The following is a 21,631-nucleotide window of genomic DNA, read 5'->3' as shown; positions in this document are numbered from 1 at the left end:
GTTGACATTTTAAATCAAGAAAATTAAAAAAAATATTATTTTTAAAAAAAAACAGACCTGGGATTTGCAGCCGTTTACCAGGGGTCTCGCGGCACTTTCAAGTATCCTGTTTATTTTGGGGACGGCAGCCCATGGGAGACTTAGAGGGGACCACCCTCCCCTTCCCTGAACGGCCCCTGCAAAAAAAGAGGGCTGCCGCCTTTTCCCAACCCTGCTCTTGTGCTTTAACAGCCCCGCCATACGGGACAAGCCCCAGCTGTTTGAGCGACCTTTTCTTACCCGGCTGTTCGTGTTTCCTGCTTTCTGTAACCCTTCCTGTGCTAGACTTTTCTCTCAAAGAGTGGTTTGCTGGTGAGTCATGCCAAATAATGCACTTTCAATCCACTTTCAGTGCACTTTGCAGATGGATTTTACTGTGTGAAACAGCAAATTCCACTTACAAACGATCGTTAAAGTGCATTGAAAGTGGATGGAAAATGGATTATTCAGGATGTCTGAAAATGCCCAGCGGCTCAGGACTCCTGGGTTATGTTCCGAACTGAAAGACTGTTGCGACTTCTCTTAAACAGTGTGCGGGAATGAAAAAAGGCGTCCCGATCTCTTTCTTACCTATGCTTCTGCCCCAGCTCAAGCCCTATATTTCTAACTGAATTGGGGGAGGGGTCCAAATAATGGATAAATACCCCAGGCTAGCATAATCAGTTAGGTATCAGAATCTAAGCAAGGTCAGCACTTGGATGGGAAACCGGCAAGGACTACCAGGGTCTCTACGCAGAGGCAGGCAATGGCAAACCACCTCTGTTGCATAGAAAACAGGGTTGCCATAAGTCAGTTGTGACTACATGGCAAAAAAAACCCGCAACTGGCTGCTCCATCAAGAAATAATACTGGCTCTTTCCCCCCACCAAGGCAGCCATTGTTTAGACTACCAGCAGCTCCGGTGTTGGGGCGCCAACTTCTTTCCCATAGCGCTTTCTGCACCTTTGATAGCAGCATGCTGAGCACAGGAATGCAACAGGTGAAGCTTCCCCCATTACTGGGTCAGGAAAAGCTGCACCTGTTGCATAATGGTTAGCCACAAAGTAACTCTGCCTGGAAAATGTTGGCAATGTTTGGTGGCGCTGAGTGGGGCAAGGAAGCAGAGACATCGCTGGACAACCGCTGTGGGTCAATAAATGGCCAAGGGGAAGGCAGCTTAATATGTTCCTATACACCCCACTCACCCCTCAGATTCAGGGCAGCGGTTAGGATTGAGGGCCTGCCCAAGGGAACAACATTTCCCTGCTCTTTTCTATCGGAAAGGCTCTTTGTGAGTAGCCTCACAGCAGGGCAAGGGTTAACCTTGCACCAGGGCCCTTCCAGCACAGCCTGAAAGGAGCAGCCATAGAAAGCTGGCCTTGGGTCACGTACAGAGCCCAGGGGTTCTAGAGATAGGAGCTTTTAGGCTAGTTCATAAAACCTTATGATGGCACAAAAAATTGTTAAATCTTTTAAGGTACCACTAAACTTCTGTTTATGCAGGCAGAGAGAAACTGCCCATAAGTAGTAAAAAAGAGCAAGAGTCCAGTAGCACTTTTAAAGACTAACTAAATTTCTGGCAGGGTATGAGCTTTCATGAGTCACAGTGATTCATGAAAGCTTATACCCTGCCAGAAATTTAGTTAGTCTTTAAGGTGCTACTGGACTCTTGCTCTTTTCTACTGCTACAGACAGACTAATACGGCTACCTATAGTGATCCATCTTCATAAAACCTTATGATGGCACAAAAAAATTCTTAAACCTTTTAAGGTACTACTAGATTGCATGCAGAGAGAAAGTGCCCATAAGTAGAGTTGACAACCTCCAGGTGGTAGCTGGAGATCTCCCGGATTTTCAGTTCAGTTCAGTTTATTACGGTCCTTTGACCAGCATTATTAAAATACAAGAATGAATATCGTCGGCCTTACTAAGAAGGTCAAGACAAATTTGAAAACAAACCTTAAGAACATTATCAAAAAGGAGTATGACCATTATTGAAATAAATAAATTAGAATTGAAAAGTTACAGCTGTGATTTCCAAACCCTACATATCAACATGCCCACTAGCGACCTTGATCGAGACCTGGGGATTATTGCCTGCTAACAAGTGATCCACTTTAGTTTTGTCTGTTTCTCCAGAGAGTTTTTCTAGCAGAGGGCCCTTCCAATGCGTTTCCGCCACAGCACAGCCTGAAAGGAGCAGCCATAGAAAGCTGGCCTTGGGTCACGTACAGAGCCCAGGGGTTCTAGAGATAGGAGCTTTTAGGCTAATTCATACTCTCAGATTACAACCGATCTCCAGGTGACAGAGATCAGTTCACCCTGAGAAAATGGCTGCTTTGGAGGGTGGACCCTACAGCATTATACCCCACCAAAGTCCCTCCCCAAACCCCATCCTCCTCAGGCTCCAACCCCCAAATCTCCAGCTATTTCCTAACCTGGAGCTGGCAACCCTAGCCTATAAGTGGCCAGAAGAAGAGTTGGTTTTTATATGCTGATTTTCTCTACCTTTTAAGGAGAATCAAACTGGCTTACATTCTCCTTCCCTTTCTGTCCCCTCATTAGAGGGAATCCCGCTTTCCTTTTTTGCTTAGTCCGCCTTTTCTGGTTTTGAGGAGAGTGTATTCTGGACAGCTTTACAGGCCAGTTAGAAAAAAAATAATTCTGGATATGAGATGGAATGTTTTTATTTGATGACTTTTTACTTCTATGATGGCTAGCATTTTACAAACCCATTGGGAATATATATGATGCTGCCTTATACTGAATCAGACTCTTGGTCCATCATGATCTGTACTGTCTGCTCAGACTGGCAGTAGCTTTCCAAGGCAGAGGTCTTTCACATCACCTTCTACCTGATCCCTTTTGTTGGAGATGTCAGGGATTGAACCTGGGACCTTCTGCTGCGAAGAGATGCTCTACCACTGAGCCATAGCCCCTCCCCATGGGACCTGGGGAGAAAGCACAGAGCAGGGTAAAGAGTGTCAAATAAAACAATCCCACAATCAGTGGGTAAGCAAAGCAGGCAGAAATAAACGGTGGCACCCCATTTTGGAGTAATGTTCATGTCTCTGTAACAGTTTTTGTGTGATTTGGCAAAGATTGCAGATGAATGCAGAAGCCAAAGAGGATCTGACGTTTATGCTCAGGGAGGTTCCTTGCATGGAGATCTCAGATGTTCCTGGGGACAGAAACAGGTAGATGAGTTGCTACACTTTGTTAACAGGCTTTCTCGGCACAAAGGGCAAAATGGTGTGTACATAAGCAAGGTGGTTCTGTTTTTCAGACGGCAAGTGTTGTAACCTAACTTAAAAGATGAAAAGTTTCATTAACCCCTGTGACAAATAATATATTTTAAACAGCTGTATAATTCAGATAAGGTTATTTTTGTCATCAGATGTTCTTGCAATAAAGTATATTTGGGAGGACCTCTCACCTGGATAACCCCAAGCTAGCCTGATCTTGTCAGCTCTCAGAAGCTTAGCAAGGTCGACCCTGGTTAGTATTTGGATGGGTAACCTCCAAGGAACATCAAGGTCATGACATGGAGGCAGGCAATGGCAAACCACCTCCAAAGGTCCTTTGCCTTGAAAACCCTACAGCGTCGCTATAAGTCAGCTGTGACTTGAGCGCTAAAAAATGGGAAGACCTCTAGAAAATTAAAGACAAAAATAACTGAACATAGGAGCAACATACATCACAGAATAGTTAGTACCCTTTGGTACAACATTTTATTGAGAAAGAATATGGACCCACTGATTTCAGTGTTTTTTTTACATAGAGATTAATGGAGCAAGGTCAGAAGTCCCAGATCAGAATTTAGCCATGAGGAGCCAAAGACTGCAACCTTAAAATCCACACGATCTCATTTTTAACAAGGCAAATTTTTAACACGTATATACATATTTTTTAAATCTTGAGGACTGTTCTCAGAGCATAAACAAAGTGCAATATCAAGATACAAATTCATATGGAAAACATTAACATAATACAGACAACACCACTTTCTATATAAATTTACACAAAACCCTTTTTTAAATTTGCATTAATACTGATCTTTCTCTGCTCAAGCATTCCATGGAACCAATAAAACAGTTATGAAACCTGCAAGCAATAAAACAATTATGAAATCTGCTACGGCACATTTTCTTATCTGTACAAGTGCTTGCCAGGAGATGGTTTCATTAACCCTTTAGGGTGTAGTATTTGTAGCTTCAGTATCCATTCGGCCACTTTCCTAGGGTGCTTTCACACAAATGGATAAATGCACTTTCAGTGCACTTGAGCGATCGTTTGCAAGTGGATTTTGCCATTTCACACAGTAAAATTCAGTTGCAAAGTACATTGACAGTGGATATATAGACATTTAAGTCAAAGCTGAGTGACAGTTGGGGGGAGGGGAGAGCAAGAGCCACAGACCCCTGTCTAAGACGAGTAACATTTCCATGCGCTTCAGCATTGCACAAATAGAAAAGCATCTCTTATCTGATGCTAGACAATGATCCCAATATAACCTTCTCAGTTGTTAATTTCCTGACTATCATATTTTATTTTAGAAACTAATCTAGTATTCTAGTCATTGCTCAAGATCTATTGATCAGAGGGGCTCTGGAAAGACTGGAATGCATCTTGCATCTGACAAAGCGAGCTCTGACTCACAAAAGCTCAAGCTTGAATTAATTTTGTTAGTATCCAAGGTGCCGCGGGACTCCTGTTTCATTCTAACAAGTCGGCTGTGCATCTACTACTGTATCTACTACTAATATATTTTTCATGCCCTCCTTCACCCATCTGAGGATCAGTCCCTCTCTCCTCCATGATTAAAAACCTTTGAAAGCTTATCTCTGCCTGCCAATGATTTAACTTTAACCTCACTTGTGCTTTTCACTGCTTTCACTCTTTTCACAGAGATCAGTTCCCCTGGAGAAAATGGCTGCTTTGGCAATTGAACTCTATGGCATTGAAGTCCCTCCCCTCCCCAAACCCAGCCCTCCTCAGGCTCTGCCCCAAAAATCTCCCGCTGGTGGCGAAGAGTGACTTGGCAACCCTATTTGCAACTAGTTCATTCCTGACTAGGTTTGCATGCACAAAGCCCTTTACAAAAAAAGAAGGGGAAACAGGCTATTTGCACAGCTGCTATTGGGCACAGGGCTATTTGGCATCGATGCCCTTTGATAAAGTTAAGCGCTGCCAAAAAATGAACCACAAGATATGCTTGTAAAATTAATTTTTACTCTGGGCGGGGGGTGGGGGTGGTAACTGGATCTTGAATTCAATTCCCAAGTGGTCCTTGGTGAAAATCTCCCTCCCCCTGAAATAGCATTATGAGTTTCCTAGCCAGCTTTCCCTCCTTGAAATTGTGTTTATTATTTCCGTTAAAAAGATGTATATTCCCCTAGGCATCTGCCTTCTGTGGCAGCTTTCAAAGTAAATACACAAAAAGACAATTATGAAAAGAAACCACCGAAGCAGGTTAAAATCACATACATAATTACTGGCAACCTCTGAGATACCAGCGCTAGATGGAGCATCAGAGGAAGGCCTTGGCTTCTATGCCGTTTGTTGGCCCTCCAGGGCCACTGTATGAAACAGGATGCTGGACTAAATTTACCACTGGTCTGGTCCAGCAGAGTTCTTTTTATGTTTTTACATGTGTGTGAGGGTTCCTTCTCATTTGAAAGTAAGCCCTATTAAGTTAATGGGATGGGACTTAACTCTAGGCTATGAGGGGGGGAGCTGCAATCTGAGCCCTGGTTCTTTGGAAAGTGATATCTAGTGTGGGGAAGCCATACCCCACTGAGAGGTTCCAGGTTTAGTCCCCACCATCTCCAGTTAAAAGGTCAAGTAGTGGGTGACAGAGCGGCTGCCAGCCAGAGTAGGCAATACTGACCTTGATTGGCCAACAGTCTGGCTCAGGAAAAGGCAGCTTCTTTCTAAGCGATAAGCATGCACAGGATCCAACTGTTGGGCTCCATTTCTAGGCATGCTTGTTTGGAAAGTGCCGTCAAGTCACAGCTGACTTATGGCAACCCCATAGGGTTTTCAAGGCAAGAGACGTTCAGAGATGACATGCCATTGCCTGCCTCTGCATAGCAACCCTGGACTTCCTTGGTGGTCTCCCATCCAAGTACTAACCAGGGCCGACCCTGCTTAGCTTGAGATCTGACCAGATTGGGCTAGCCTGGGCCATCCAGGTCAGGGCACACTTTCTTAGGCGATCCAAAAGAAATCAAGTCTTGCACTGGCCTTAAAGAAAGACAGATTTATTGCAGCACAAACATGGATAGTGCTACAAAGTGAATCCATGTTTTGACCCCTGTTTGCCATACATATGGGAGGGGAAACATGAGATGATGCAACCTCAGTTCTGTGCAGAGGACACAAGAACAGGTCGGTGTCTGTTCCCAGCAGCCTTGTTGGGGAGTTCAACCAATTTGCTTAGGCTGACTTCACACCTGGAGGTAGGGTTGCCAACCTGATGAGGCCTGGAGATCTGGAATTACAACAGCTCTCAGGTTGAGATTAGTTCCCCAGAGAAAAGGGCAATTTTGGAAAGGAGACTGTGGCATCACATCTTCGCTGAGGTCCCTCCGCAAAGCCCACCCTCCCTTGGCTCCACTCTAGAGTTGCCAGCTTCCAGGAGAGCCCTGGAGATCTCCTAGAATTATTCCTGGCCTCCAGACAACAGGGATCAATTCTGGAGAAACTGGCTGCTTTGGAGGACAGACTGTATGGTATTATGCGGCGCTGGGGTCCCTCCCCTTCCCAAGCCCCACCCTAGGGTTTCCAGGTCCCTCTTTACTACGGGCGGGAGATTTTGGGGCGGAGCCAGAGGAGGGCGGTTTTGGGGAGGGGAGGGACTTCAATGCCGTAGAATCCAATTACCAAAGCGTCCACTGTCTCCAGGTGAACTGATCTCTATCAGCTGGAGATCAGTTGTAATAGCAGGAGATCTCCAGCTATTACCTGGAAGTTGGCAACCCTACCCCACCCCCAAACCTCTAGCAATTTCCTAACCAGGAGTTGGCAACCAGGAGTTCCAGGAGGGCAAACCTTTACTTGGGAGTAAGACTCATGGCATCCGGTGAGACTCAGGGCCATCTTAACGCATGGGCCCAATGGGCACTTGCCCGGGGCCTCCAAGAGCATAGGCGCCCTATGGTAATCTGTGTATGTTAAGTGACTTGCCATAAATAAATACTACTACACAGTAGTCTAGACTATACTAAACTATAAAATAACATTTGCTGCAATGATATTGTGTTACAAATGGACACTGTGATTTGTCTCTGATTTAGTATCCCTGGGTTAGTATTGCAGTCACCTCTGCCACAGTGCCACCTCACTTGCATGTAGGCCTATGTGTATGGATCTCATGCTGTATAACGTAATTTAGCGTATATGTTACGTCACTTAAACTCAGTTGACATTACTAACATTAGACCTACTGTAGTACTATTAATAGCAATGACATGATTATTGGATATATTTATACACTGTATATGAACCCAGGTATAGGGTTTCAATCACAACATTGAACACTTGTACGGTAATCATGTAGTGGTTATTTAAGATTATGAATTTATGATGCAGTACTAATAACCAGGTATTGATAGTTTGTGAATATATGAACAGGAAGCTTTTTAATTGTGCAAGTTGAGAAAATTGTTGAATGTAGTCTGGTAGACCTATACATAGATGAGGCTAGATCAGTGCCAGACACCCTAGCTATGCCAGTGAGCTAGATCTAGGTCTTGTCCAGCAGTTTTGTGAATCAGCACACAGTAGAGAGTTTGTATTAAGAATAAAGACTGTTCGTACAATTAAAGGAATGGCACGTATATTATGGAAGGAGACTGTTTAAATATTTAGGTCTTGTTGCAAGCACACTTATATAATATAACCTTTCATCGGACTGGTGTGGGACTAAATACTAAATATTTAAGATATATATTTCCAGGTGAATAACCATTTCAGCAGAAATGAAACGTAATGTTTTGAGTGGAGCACAGAAGAGGAAGAGAGCTGCAGAGGAGAAGGAGAAAATAGGAAAACTTCCAAAATTAACATTGTGGCTCAACACAGGTGCAAAGATAGCCACTCATACCATTCCTTCAGATATAGCATCCACATCTACATCCATTCCTGCTACCAATCATCCAGTTTCAGCAGACATACCATCATTGCCTGTTGCTGCTGCTGGTGACATTTGACAAGAGGAAATACCCAAATCTGTAACAGTAAAGGAGTTTGCAATCCAAGACACAGATTCGGGGCTATGGAACATTAATGATACTAACACAATAGATTACTGGATTCGTAGTGGGCCCTCATCATGTCAGAATCATGATAGCAACCTTTCAAACTCACGCAGAATGTATAAAACAGCTGGAGTAGAGATTATGAAGGCAAGGTATTTATCAAACTATGTGTTCAAACGTGAACTGCGGAATGGCGAGTGTGTAAAACGTGAATGGCTACTCTATTCACCATATGTATCACAAAGACCTAAATTATGATGACCTTTTAAATGAAAGAGCATCTCAAGCACTACATGGCTCTTGATGAAAATTGTGAGACTCTCCCTGCACTGTACAGAAAAATAATTTCGGACAATTTGAAATCTGTATTCCTGAACGTTGAGTGTTCATGTGCATGATGGGTGTACAGGAGAATGTTCTTTTTCAAGACTGAAACGTATAAAAAATCTGCTTCGTAGCACAATGGGGCAGCATCCTTTGAACTGGCTTTCACTCATGTGCATGGAAAATGACATCCTGAAGATCACTGACTTCAAGCCAATAATAAAGCAATTCTCTGAAAAGAAATGCCGCAAATGCGTGTTATAATAAGAAGTTTGTAGTAATTTCATATTCTAATCTGTGTGGCTTACTGAGTATTGTGTTTTTCAAGCCTTGTGTATTGTTCAAATGTTTATCATGTTGATTAGTTGCTGCTGTACAGCATGTTTTTAATGTTTTAACACCAGTTTTGTTGACGTGCCAATAAAATAATATACGTTTAATATTATCGACCATTTACTTTTAATTCCTAGTGGGTAGCCGTGTTAGTCTGTCTGCAGTAGTAGAGCTTTCGTGTATCTGAAGAAGTGAGCTGTGGCTCACGAAAGCTCATACCCTGCCAGAAAATATTTTTGTTAGTCTTTATGGTGCTACTGGACTTGCTCTTTTCTACTACTTTTAATTCCTGTGAGTGGTTGTCGTAGGGGCCCCAGCACACTGGTTTGCCCAGGGGCCCATAATGCTGTTAAGACAGTCCTAGTGAGACTATCAATGGGACCATTTAAAAGATATTCTTTGATCTAATCCCTTATCTATACTTGCTATTAATTTTACATTAGGTACTGATTTAATAATGTTGGATAGGATAAGAACAGGTTAATTAAAATATTATTGGGATTAGCTCCGTTAGCAAAAGTTTATACAATTTATTTTTAGATGGAAGAGGGAGAGGGGGAAGTCATTTTATTGTTAAATTAGTTGAGGTAGCAAGCTTTTAGAAAATCAGCAGGCCTCTAACAATAAAAATAAATAAATAAAAGAAACATTATTGAATCCCAAAGGAAGGGGCCAGGGAAAATATATTTAGTTCATGAACAAACAAAGAAGGCATGGAAAAGAAGTTGTTATTCAGCTCTCCAAGGTGAAATTGCAGGGGAAAAGTTACTAAAACTGAAACAGGCGCTGAGAAATAGTGTGTGTGTTAAGTGCCGTCAAGTCGCTTCCGACTCATGGCGACCCTATGAATGAAAGTCCTCCAAAATGTCCTATCTTTGACAGCCCTGCTCAGATCCTGCAATTGAAGGCCGTGGCTTCCTTTATTGAGTCAATCCATCTCTTGTTGGGTCTTCCTCTTTTCTTGCTGCCCTCCACTTTTCCTAGGATGACTGTCTTTTCCAGTGACTCTTGTCATCTCATGACGTGACCAAAATACGACAGAAATAGAAGGGAGTATAATTACGATAAGAACAGCAGGTGCAGAACAATGGGCTTTAGAAAAAGATGACTTGACCGATCATGTGATGTCTGCTTTACGATTTACCAATCAAATGTCTGTTTGATTAAAACCAATGAAAGTTATTCTGATTTTTATGGATCATCCCCTAGACCTCTGAGCCCAATGAAAAGCTACGATGTAATATGCATAGTTAAAATATTATAAGGAACTAACCAAAGGTTATAAAAGATTAAACACCGTTTTGTCCGGGGCTCCAACTCCATCTTGAAAGCCTTGAGCAGTGGTTCCCAACCTTTTTTTGACCAGGGACCACTAGGACTTTTTTGTTCGGTGCAGGGACCCCAAGGCTCAAAATAAAAATTCCGAGAATTTGAAAACAAACTTTAATCATAACTGTTAGTTAAACATTAAACTTAGAATAATATTTGAATATATATTTTTATAATAGAGAACTTTTAATTGAAAATATTAATTTATTATGGGTTTATAACTTTGTTTCGCGGACCTTAATTTAGTTCTCGCAGACCCCTGGGGGTCCATGGACCCCTGGTTGGGAACCAGTGGCCTTGAGGGCAGAGTCTGCAGACTCAAATAGCTATTTGAATTAAAAACATGTTCTTCCAGAAAACTGGCTTTGGAGTCTTTGTGTTTGAAATCCAGCTCCTGGAATCCTGCTGCAACATCGTAATATTACTTGTGTTTTTTTTTTTTTTTTAATCACTACTATTATTTTTACTATTGGATCTTGTTTCCATGATGATATGTTAAATGAAAAACAAAAAAAAATTATTATTTATTTTATTTTTTATTTTTAAAAAGACGGCCCTAGTGAGACTGACCACCGAGTCAGCAACTTAGGACACCTGCCCACACGGGAAGCGTTTCCTTTGGGGGAAAGGGCGGTGCAAACGCCCGGGGTCGTTGCAAGAGGAGAGGTGGGGCTTTCCTCCGCGTGGGTCATTGCCGCGGGGGGCGGGGCCTGCTGCTCTGGAGGAGCCCCCTCCCCTTGACGTCGTTGCCGTCACTGCCAACCTCATCGCGTACACATCCCTCCCCCGCGCGCCCCCCCCCCGGGGCCAGCATGACCCGGCGCGATCGGCTCATGAAAGGGAGACCCCAGAGGCAGCCGGAGGCCGGGGGAGGCTCCCGGGCGGGTGAGTGGCTCGCTGGGCCCGCGACGCCCAAGGCCGAGCTGGGTAAATGGGGGTGGGGGTGGGGGAGCGGCGATGGGCAAAGGAGAGGGGAGGGAGGCAATTGCATGGGAGCACCCCCCGCCCCCGGCCTGCATTGCATTGCATTGCAATGCAATGCATTACAATGCAATGCAATGCATTACAATGCAATGCATTACAGTGCAATGCAATGCATTACAATGCAGTGCATTGCAATGCATTGCAATGCCTCCACCCCGTTGCAAAGCCATCTGGCCCGGTCCAAACTCTCCCCGCCGGCGGGAACCGGCAGCATTGCACCAAAACCCCCGATTTCCGACCGGTGTGGGCGCCCAGCCCTGGGCTTCCGATAGGGTCCCGTTCCTATAGAGCAGTGGTTCCCAACCTTAATTTGGCCGTGCCCCACCTAAGCATCTCTAAAACCCTGATCCCCCCCCACCCGTGACATTGTCACCAGCTGACCGCCGTGTACATTCTGATTTTAATTTTAAAAATGTGTATGTCACTATATATATATGTGTGTGTGTGTGTGTGTCACTATATTTTTAATTGGGGCAATTCGAGAATGAGTTATTAACCGTGGATTTTTTGCAGTTCTTATGGTTCTAGGGGCCTCATATACAGTGTGTGTGTGTGTGTGTGTGTGTATGTGTGTGTGTGTGTGTGTGTGTGTGTCACTATATATATATATATATACACACACACATATACACACACACACATACACACACACACACACACTGTATATGAGGCCCCTAGAACCATAAGAACTGCAAAAAATCCACTGTTCATAACTCATTCTCGAATTGCCCCAATTAAAAATCAAATTGCCCGCCTGTGGGGCGCGTGCCCCACGTTGGGAACCACTGCTAGAGAGGTTGGCCTGCTTGCTTTGAAAGGCGAGGGGAAGACCGAAAGGGGAGTGCCTGACCGAATGGCTCCCCAGGGCAAGAAGCCCCAGCAGGTAGGCACCGTGCGTGTGCACGGGTGCCATGGGCCTGAACCGGATCAAGGGGTTCAAAGGGAGTGGAGAGCCACACTTCTCACTGGTATTTTTTTTTTTGGAAGTCAGGTGCACCTGGTTCTTGCACCAACCCCACCAAAATGGCCTGCAGTTATTTCCATCTCGCCTTTTTTTTCTTTTTCTTGCATTTTTAGGCCTTGCTTTCTTTTGCATCCCCCCATGCCAGTAGCATGCATTCCAGCCCCCTCCCCATAAGGCAGTGCTTCAAAGAGGTACCCCAATAAGATGAGAGCAATTCTGAAGATGGTTTAAGAACTTCTATAGAGCATGCACTGAGTGCTGCGCCTCATCCTGTCTCCCGCAGAGGAATGAAACTCCTCACGGTTGCCAGGGGAGTCGAGGCCATTGCTGTCCCCTCTCTTCCAGCCTGTAATGCCTACCCAGAGTAAAGAAATTGAAGCGCCAGCCCCACCCTCTGACCCGTGAAAGGGTTACAATGGGGTTCGTGGCTTTAGCTTTCCAGCATTTCATGACTTTGGCATTTCCAGCTCTTGGCACTGAACCCGGAGGCCGGGCGCAAGGCTCGAAAGAGCTCCAGCCCTCTTCCCCGTGAGTTGCTTGGTCTCCCAACGGTCCCTCTGAACTGGCTCCCACCCCACACTTGAACGGGCCCCTCTCTCTCTCTGGGCTAAGCCATCTCTATGGCACCTCTCTCCTCTTCGGCCTGAGCTAGTTGCCATAGCAACCACACTCTTACGAGCAAGAGCAGGATGGAGTGGTAATTGGGGCCTTGTTGCCAGCCGGAAGTCGAGGGGGAAATTGGGGCAGGCTACATCCAGGGAGTCATCCAGAGATGCTGCCAGCCCGCCCCTGGCCAGACAAAAGCTGGCCTTCCAAATGTCCACACCGCTCTCTAGCCCGCTTGCTCTTTAGTACACCCAAGTTGGTCATTTGCAGCCCAGAAGAGAAAAAGAGCCAACTTTTATAAAGCCTTTTTTAATTTTTAGCTAGTCGCTTGGAGACGTCCCTTGTTCACCCCAGGTGACTAGGCCGTGGCTGGGTACAAACATGGCTGCTTTCATGCACACATGCCTCCTCTCCTGCCCCACGCTGAGGGCTGGGTGAATTCCCTACCAACACTGAAATAGTGTGGATTTTGGTGTTTGATAATGATATGGCAAACAAGGGTTCGTGGGGGGAGAGAGAGACCCGAGATCAATATTTCAAGAAAACAGTTTATTTGCAGCTGCCGACTCAGAGGCCCTAATGGGCAGAAATCTCTGAGCCCCGATCATACTGAGGAAGGGATATTTATCCAAATTCAAGATATGACAACCCATCAACATTCAGGGTAGCGCTGATAACACTCCAGACATAGAGGCGGCGCAGTACAGTAACAGTAGAATAACAGTTTCACCCAGTTCTTGTTATGGTTTACTGTAACCCTCCATGACTCTTGCCCCAATTCCTTAGCACACAGACATACAGGGATATTCTGCCCAGCAACAAGCTATTCCCTGGCTGTCCTAATACATTTTACCGAAAGGAAAAGAGATTATTACAAATTGCTAAATCAGTGGATCTTCTATAGTCAGGGGAAGTCTACCTGCTGTCACAATAACTGCAAATCTTAGCGGAGACACAGATGTATAAAAAGCACGGTTTGTAGTCTTTATGTCTGCAAAGTTAGACCTGCAAAGACATCAGCAGTGCCGCTGGAATTTGAGAGTGGCTTTGTAGGTTTTCTAGCAACTACCTGCTTTGTTGCATTGGCCCGTCCCGCTCGGCAGTGTCTGTTCTGCTGTACAAAAGTTCAGAAAGGTCTTTCCTGCATCCCGAGTTCGTTTAACTGGAGATGCCACAGCCCCCCAAGCCCAGGCGAGCAGCATGTTGTCCATCTGTCTGCCCCCTACTTAGCCAAAACATGCATGTTTTCCTTATCTTGCTGCCTAACATATAGTTTGCTTATCCCTTATCCGGACATCCGATATCCAGACTGATCCGAAAACCAGACCTTTTGAGCAGGCATGCAGGCAAATCCTCACTGCCCGGCCTCTGCTGACTTCCGAGAGGCTGTCTGGTGAGATAGTTACACCTTTGCTTTCTGATGGTTCAATGTACACAAAATTATTTAAAATATTGTTTAAAATTACATTCAGGCGATGTGCATAAAGTGTGTATTTAAATGTATATAAAACATAAATGAATTGGGGTCCTATCCCCAAAATATCTCATTATGTATATGCAAAAATTCCAAAATACTTAAAAGATTCAAAATATGGACCACTTCTGGTCCCAAGCAGTCCGGGTAAGAGATACTCAACCTGTACATGCCTCAAAACTTATGTTCTTGGGATGCAGTTGCTGTTTTTCATTACATGGGGGATACAGGCAGCCTGTCCCAGCTGATTGGGGCCTCTGTCCTGTATCTGACCAGCTGCCGTGGATAATATTGGAAACTTCTCCTGTTTGTGCAGGTTACTTAATTGCTAGACCGAGCTTTGTCCTGATGCTGGAAAGGGGAGATCAGCCCTGTGTGAGCAACAGCAAGAATGGCATGGCTAGCAACCCGCTGAGCAGCAATGGTACGGGTAAAAGGGATCAATCTCAGCAACCAGGATGTTCCAGCTTCATCTCCTCTTGGGAGAGGACCGTGCCACTCGCAAGCTTGCAGTGGAGCGTGGTGGGGTGGGGATGGGGAAGACTATGGCAGGGAGCGGATGCCGTCTGCCACCTGATGGGACTTGGGCTTGCTTTTCATGCTATGGTTTCCTATATATGATTGCTGGCCCCCCTAACCTCACCACTGTTGTATTTAGTCCATCTGCTCGCCTAGTTGTAACTATTTACGCTTAGAGGCGCCTAAGAAGTTTTCAGATATTTGGTTTACGTAATTTTAGGGCTATTTTAAATGTTTTAATGGTTTTTATTGATAAATGGATTATTATTCTCTGTAAGCTGCTCTGAGCCCGGTCTCGGCCGGGGAGAGCGGGGTATTAAATTGAAATAATAAATAAAATAAATAAATAAATGCAGAAGGTGGGAGGTTGAAGCCCTGACATCTCAAGATAAAATGAGCAGGTAGCAGCTAATACAAAGAGACTTCCAGCTGAGACCCTGGAAAGTTGCTGCCGGTCAGAATGGGTGAAACGAATCTTAAACGATCTGACTCACACGGCAGCTTCATGTTGTCATCCCAGATATGGCTAAGCTGAGAAGGGAGAGGCAACCAGAAAAGGAGTAATTACATGATAGGGAAATATCCTCCAGTTGCCCAGGTGGTGGAGGGGGTAGGGAAGAGGCTTTCCCACAGCAGCTCTTTCCCTCTTGACTTTCTCCCCCTTTTCTTCCAGACCCGCAAGCCCTGAAGGAGAACGCCAAGGCGCCGTCCCCCACTGCCCTGTCTTCACCCCCCGCCATGGAACCCCCCAAGCCCGCCCGCCCTCGCCGCCCACGGCCCCCTGCCGTACTTCCCTCGGAGCGCCCCTACCAGTGCAAAGACTGTGGCAAGCGCTTTGTGTACCGTTCCAAGCTGGCCACCCACCAATGGACCCACTGCTCCGAGCGCCCCTACAAATGCCCCGATTGCCCCAAGAGCTTCAGCTACCCCTCCAAGCTGGCGGCCCACCGCCGCACCCACACAGGCGAGCGGCCGTACCCCTGTCCCCTGTGCCCCAAGCGCTTCGGACACCGCTCCAAGCTGGCCGCTCACCAGTGGATCCACACCCCGGAGCGCCCGTACAAATGTGCTGACTGCCCCAAGAGCTTCTGCTACCCCTCCAAGCTGGCGGCCCACCGCCGCACGCACACGGGGCAGCGCCCTTACCCCTGCACCCGCTGCGGGAAAAGCTTCTGCTATCCATCCAAGCTGGCTGCCCATCAGCAGATCCACGCGGCTGCTGCAGCGGGACGCCCCTACCCGTGCATGCGCTGCAGTAAGAGCTTCCGGCAGCTCCGCAACCTCACACTCCACCAGCAGGTGCACGAGGACGCTGAAGCGGAGAGTGACTTATCCAAAAACAAGGGCCACAGCAACGGGGAGAGATCTTAGGGCGGAAGCTCTTGGAGACTGGACAACGAGAGGGAGAAAAGTGGTTGGAATTTGAACATGTGGTGGGTGCAGTGGGATCGTTTTGTACGTAGCGGAACGCGACGGGAGGGATTTGGAATTACATGAAGATGCCTCTCTGTGACTCAACTTCTTGGCCCACGGTGCTGTTTGCCCCCTCTGCAGGGCCAAGTTGAAGCCCTCCAGAGTCCAATCTTATGTATAGTCCACTGAAAGACAAGCCTAGTTCTATGCTACCAGATCCCCAATTCTGCACCAAGGAAAAGCATACTCTGTGTCCTGAATAATTTATGCAACTTTGTACATCTGGTTTACTTTGCTTAAATCCGTCTCCTCGCTTGCATCAAGGAATCGTACAGAGCACAGGGGTTGCACTATCATATACAGAAATCAATTTCGTAAGAAATTTGTTTTACAAAACGGAAAAAAAATGACACTTGCAACTCCCCTCCCATTTTTTAGCGTCACAAGAGAGCAGAATTCTGTGTTCGCTTTGCACAGAAGGGAAAGGCGCTGCTCAGTGCCAGGGCGGTATGTATTCGGTGGCTTTTTAAATTTGCACATGTATACAACAACTGTAACAAAAACTCCTTAGAACCTGAGACCTGGCCATGCCAATGTTCTGAACATCAGTTATGCACCATGGCCTACCCGGTGTTTTGTGAAATAGGGTGAGGCTTAAATCATGTGTTCGGTTACCAAAATGGGAGGCTTAAAAATACTGTAGCAGGCTGCAGTAAATTGCTCTGCCCCCGTGTGACCAGTCTGATCTGGCATGTCTGATTTAGAGGGCAAAAAAGTTTCATTGAAGCAAAGATAAGCCCAAGGGGAAAAAACATTTGAAATGACCGGGTAGAAATACAGAAGTCAGCACAGCAATCCTGAACAACTGCAGCCTGCCCATTCCCAGTCTAACAGAAGCAGAATAACTTTCAAAACAATGTATGTAACCTTCCAAATTCCAGGGGTGTGGTGGTTGGTTTAATATCTGGGCTGAGTGCCACTAGCAGCTCATCCAGCAGGTCAAATACACACTGGCTGTGAGGGTGTTTTGTTTGGGGAGGGGCTGTGGCTCAGTGGTAGAGCATCTGCTTGGCATGCAGAAGGTCCCAGGTTCAATCCCCTGCATCTCCAGTTAAAGAGGCCAGGCAAATTGGTGACATGAAAGACCTCTGCCTGAGACCCTGGAGAGCTGCTGCCAGTCTGAGTAGACAATACTGACTTTGATGCACCAAGGGTCTGATTCAGTATAAGGCAGCTTCATGTGTTTTGTATTCAGGCTTGCATCTTGCCTGTGCAGTGGGGATTGGTGTGTCACAGTGCAGCTGTCATGAACAAGAAGCTGAGAAAGCAATTTCTACAATGCAGATTGCTCTTGCCAAATCAGGCGGTCTTGTCTTTTACAGAGCTCAAGAACATCCTGTACCTCAGTTCCCCACTCTGTGCCTGTGGCTGTTTAAACCCAAGTTCCTCTGGGATCCGTCCCCCCTCTCCAATTCAGGGGTTGTGTACCAGTTCGGCTTTATCTGCCCAGTTTGCCATCCTACCATTTTCTAGGCACAAGCCCAAACTTCTGCCCCAGTTCTAGAAATTTTAATACGCCCAGATGTCCCTCCCCCTTTTAAGTTTACCAAAGCACCTCTTCCCTCCCTCACGTTTCCATCCCAAACTAGCACCAACGGACTCCCCTGCAAGACAGATTGTAATGGGACAGTGGGCCAAATTTCAGAAGGGATCCTTGGACTGTCTAATGCAGATGGGGACTCCACAGGGGAAGAAGAGTTGGTTTTTATATGCCAACTTCCTCTACCACTTAAGTGAGTATCAAACCAGATTACAATAACCTTCCCCTCCCCACAACAAACACCCTGTGAGGTAGGTGGGGCTAAGTGACTCGCCCAAGGTCATCCAGCTGGCTACATGTGTAGGAGCAGGGAAACAAATCGTCCACCAGATTAGCCTCTGCTGCTCATGTGGAGCAGTGGGGAATCAAACCCAGTTCTCCAGATCAGTTCACCGTCTTAACCGCTACACCATGCTGGAAGAAGAGTTGGTTTTTATACCCTGCTTTTCTCTACCTTTAAAGAGTCTCAAAGTGGCTTACAGTCGCCTTCCCTTCCTCACCCCACAACAGACACTTTGTGAGGCAGGTGGGGCTGAGAGAGCTCGGAGAGAACTATGACTGGCCCAAGATCACCCAGCAGGCTTCATGTGGAGGACTGGGGAATTGAATCTGGTTCTCCAGATTAGAGTCCATCACTCTTAACCATTACATGCTGATCGGAGTCTGTAGTGTCTTATTTTTCTTATCCCCCCCCCCAATAATGGTTTTCCAGCTCTACTGACTTTGTAGACACGTTTATGGAGTGTAAGCCTTTAGAGGACGTCTATGCCTAAGAGCCAAACGATGGGGATGAGTTTCAGGGCCAAACTGCCAGCAGAAATGGGATACTGCATTAGGCCAGTCCAGACCCACTCGGGAAAGCAATTTGCATTCTCGATTGCAAATTGGGTCTTCTCATGCAAAAATGTTGCCAGTTTTGAAAACATGATTAAAAAGGGAGAAAAACACTGCCCCAGCACAAGCAGCTTTCCAGGGGAAAGGCTACCTACCATTCACAGAATGGATGTGAGATCTTATTCCACTTCCTATTTCCCATAAATAAAGTCTTAAGAATCTCTACTAATACCTTTTTGTTCTGTGACACAGGAACACAAGAGCAGCTCAGCCCTTTTAGAATATTTATTTTAAAAAACACAACAAACCATACAGGGGGAAAATAATACATGAACAGAGCCCCTGTAAGGGGTTTGTACAAGATTCTTCTCTCCATTTCTAGATTCTTAGGTAAAATGCTCTGACTCAGGAATATATTTCACACAAAAAGTTGAGCCCTTGAATCTTGGCCATATGAGTGGCATTGCCAGCTTGACCGAGTTTTAACTACTGTGGGTGTCTCAAATGCTGTAGTTCTATAAGAGGCGTTGCATGTGTGTATGAGAGAATCCATAGGGCACACTCACAAAACCTGCATTTACCATGGCTCTTGGGGGCAAGAAGCTGATAGCTTATTTGAAGCCCTGTATAAGGGTGCACCAGCTGTCAGTATACAGCTTAAAAGGGCAACGCTGGATTCCCGCAGAATCCCAGCCGAGATGAAATCCACAAAGAATACTTTCAGTAAGGGGGCGTACCACTGCTTTGAACAGAACTTTGGAAAGGTTATGGGACCCCTACCTGGAAGAAATCTGACACCCCCTCTTCCAAGGTTGCTAGGCTGTAACCCAGAGAGACCCCCTCTATCTTGACGTTTGCCTGTGAAGCAGGAGAGGCAGTGAAAGTAAACCCCAATTCACTTCCGGGCTGGTCATCTTCCTACCCTACTGTTAATAGCAGCTCCACTGTGCTGTTTCAGCAGGGAAAAGGGCTCAAAGAAACTTCTGCAACCCCAGCTCCCATGGCAAGGGAGAGATCTCCAAGTTGCACGCTGGCATCCTAGTCGGCGGGAGAGGTGACATGGGTGCTTAGGGGAGGAAACTAGACCCTTCCTCCTTAAGAGCTGGGCTGTGGCCGATCTCTGCTGCAGCCACTCAAAGATGGGTAACTCCTGGAAGGAACTGGTGAAGCAGCAGCATGGCTGGCTCGATCTCTGAGGCAGAGGGCAGCACCAACAAAGCGAGCGGAAGAAGCAGGCTGTAAAAACGAGGTAGATTCAATGCCCTTGCTGCCCAGCTCAGAGCCAGTGCAGACAGGAGGCAGATGGGGGTACCTGCTTTCCAAGGAGGGCAGAGCCCAGAAATCTGCTTTCCTTGCTAAAGGTGTGCGTGTATTGAGCTGGAAAGGGATCCTTCTGTTCTTTCAAGCTGTGGGCATCACCCAGAGAAAAGAGAGGAGGAAAAGAAACCGAACTGGATGGTGTGAACCAACTCTCCAGCGAAATCTGTTTCTTCGGCTCCCTTTCCTATGAGTGAGAACCTTATTCACACCACTTGGTAAAGAAAAAAAGAAATCCCAAGCCCTTCGAGCTGTACTTCCTAACCCAGTTTTAACTCTTGCGCCTTCTCCTTCCATCGCAACAGTAAGTAGCTCTTATTAAAAAAAAGTAGGGTAGAGTGTGTAATGTGAACATTCTCAGGTTTGGCACCAGAGCGCAACACTCCTCTTAGCATGCTTGGCCATGGGAGGGCGCCCACTGGCACATTGAAGGGGAAGGGCTTGTGAATACTATGGGGGGAGCTCCGACCCACACCTTAAAGAGATGGACTGGAAAAAACCAGTTTGGATCCCGACATTTCCACACTTGTCCATTGGTAATGTGGAACGCACAAGTAGGAAATATGTTAATCGCACTAGTAAATTCCAGAATTCGAAAAGAGATGTCAGACCTTCCTATCACTGGGTGATATGCTTTAGGTTTCCTACACATATAGACACAGGTATGGATCCAGTGTAGCATTTCCCCAGGCACACGGACTTCCACCTGTGGAATCTGACTTTGTCTCTCCCTCCCACAACTGCCCAAGGCCCCCTGAAAATGTGTTCCTGGAGGTTACCAACCCTCCCCTCCCCCCCAAAAAAAGGATCTCTGGGAGCATTTGGGGTTGCAGTGAGAGAGCTGAGAACATTGTGTTCTGCTGGCGGAAATCCTCAAGCCTGTGGAAATAGGACCCAAGTTAATAGAACAAATCCCGTGTCTGCAAAACATTTTTTTATCATGTAAAGGTTCCTGGGTGCTTTGCCATAAAACCAAAATGGATCAGAGAGTGGAGAAATTCTTTCCTACAGAGGCCTGAGAAACCCACACAGGCAGACAACTTCTCCACTAGGGACAGCATTTGATTCTCACACCGAGATGCCCCCACCCTTCCATAAAGTCAAAGTGAACCACTTGGTGAGAAGATCCTGAGCCCATTAGGGTATGGAGGGGGGGTAAACTAGGTGGCATGAGCACCAGAGTGAAAAGTGGACCCCAGGAGTAAGAGTCACCGGGGGGGGGGGCAGGTCTTCCTTCTCTGCCAGTTCAGTTCTAAATGGCTCGCTGCAGTCCAGCACCCATTCCACATTTTAAGCCTTCAAATTATGTTCAGACAACACATGGCAGTGTCCTAGTCTGCCCCGTGTGGGGGGTACACTTTTTGTCGAGAGTAGCAGCCCTCTCTGAAAGAGTAAAGGAAAGCGAGTCAATTCATCTTCAAATGCAATCTGGGAGAGCTGCAGTTGAAAGAGAATGTTTTTAAAAATCTGCTACGTTGGTACAAGCCAGCGTGTGGATATTGGGGTGGGGGGCGCTTGTTGCATCAGGCCCTCTGGGAAAAATTCCAGAGCAACGGTTCCCTCGGAGGGACCCCCAAAGGCCAAGAGGATACTTGTCTTCTGTGTGCATGTGTGTGAAACAATTTACAGAGATGAGCCTGCAGGAAGTCTCCTC

The 21,631-nt window shown here is 46.2% G+C and overlaps 1 protein-coding gene across 1 annotated transcript; it reads left to right on the top strand.

The window, feature by feature from the left end:
• Positions 1-11,067: 11,067 nt before the first annotated feature.
• Positions 11,068-16,184, top strand: ZNF575 (zinc finger protein 575). Its single transcript, XM_056846333.1, has 3 exons — positions 11,068-11,151; positions 14,611-14,724; positions 15,487-16,184. The coding sequence occupies exons 1-3, from the start codon at positions 11,079-11,081 to the stop codon at positions 16,182-16,184; spliced, it is 885 nt and encodes a 294-aa protein (XP_056702311.1). The 5' UTR covers positions 11,068-11,078.
• The last annotated feature ends 5,447 nt before the right edge of the window (positions 16,185-21,631 follow it).

This window comes from Euleptes europaea, chromosome 3 (genome assembly GCF_029931775.1).
Source record: "Euleptes europaea isolate rEulEur1 chromosome 3, rEulEur1.hap1, whole genome shotgun sequence".
Classification (NCBI taxonomy): domain Eukaryota; kingdom Metazoa; phylum Chordata; class Lepidosauria; order Squamata; family Sphaerodactylidae; genus Euleptes; species Euleptes europaea.
The sequence above is the reverse complement of the archived record's forward strand: the minus strand, read 5'-3'. Positions and strand labels throughout refer to the sequence as shown.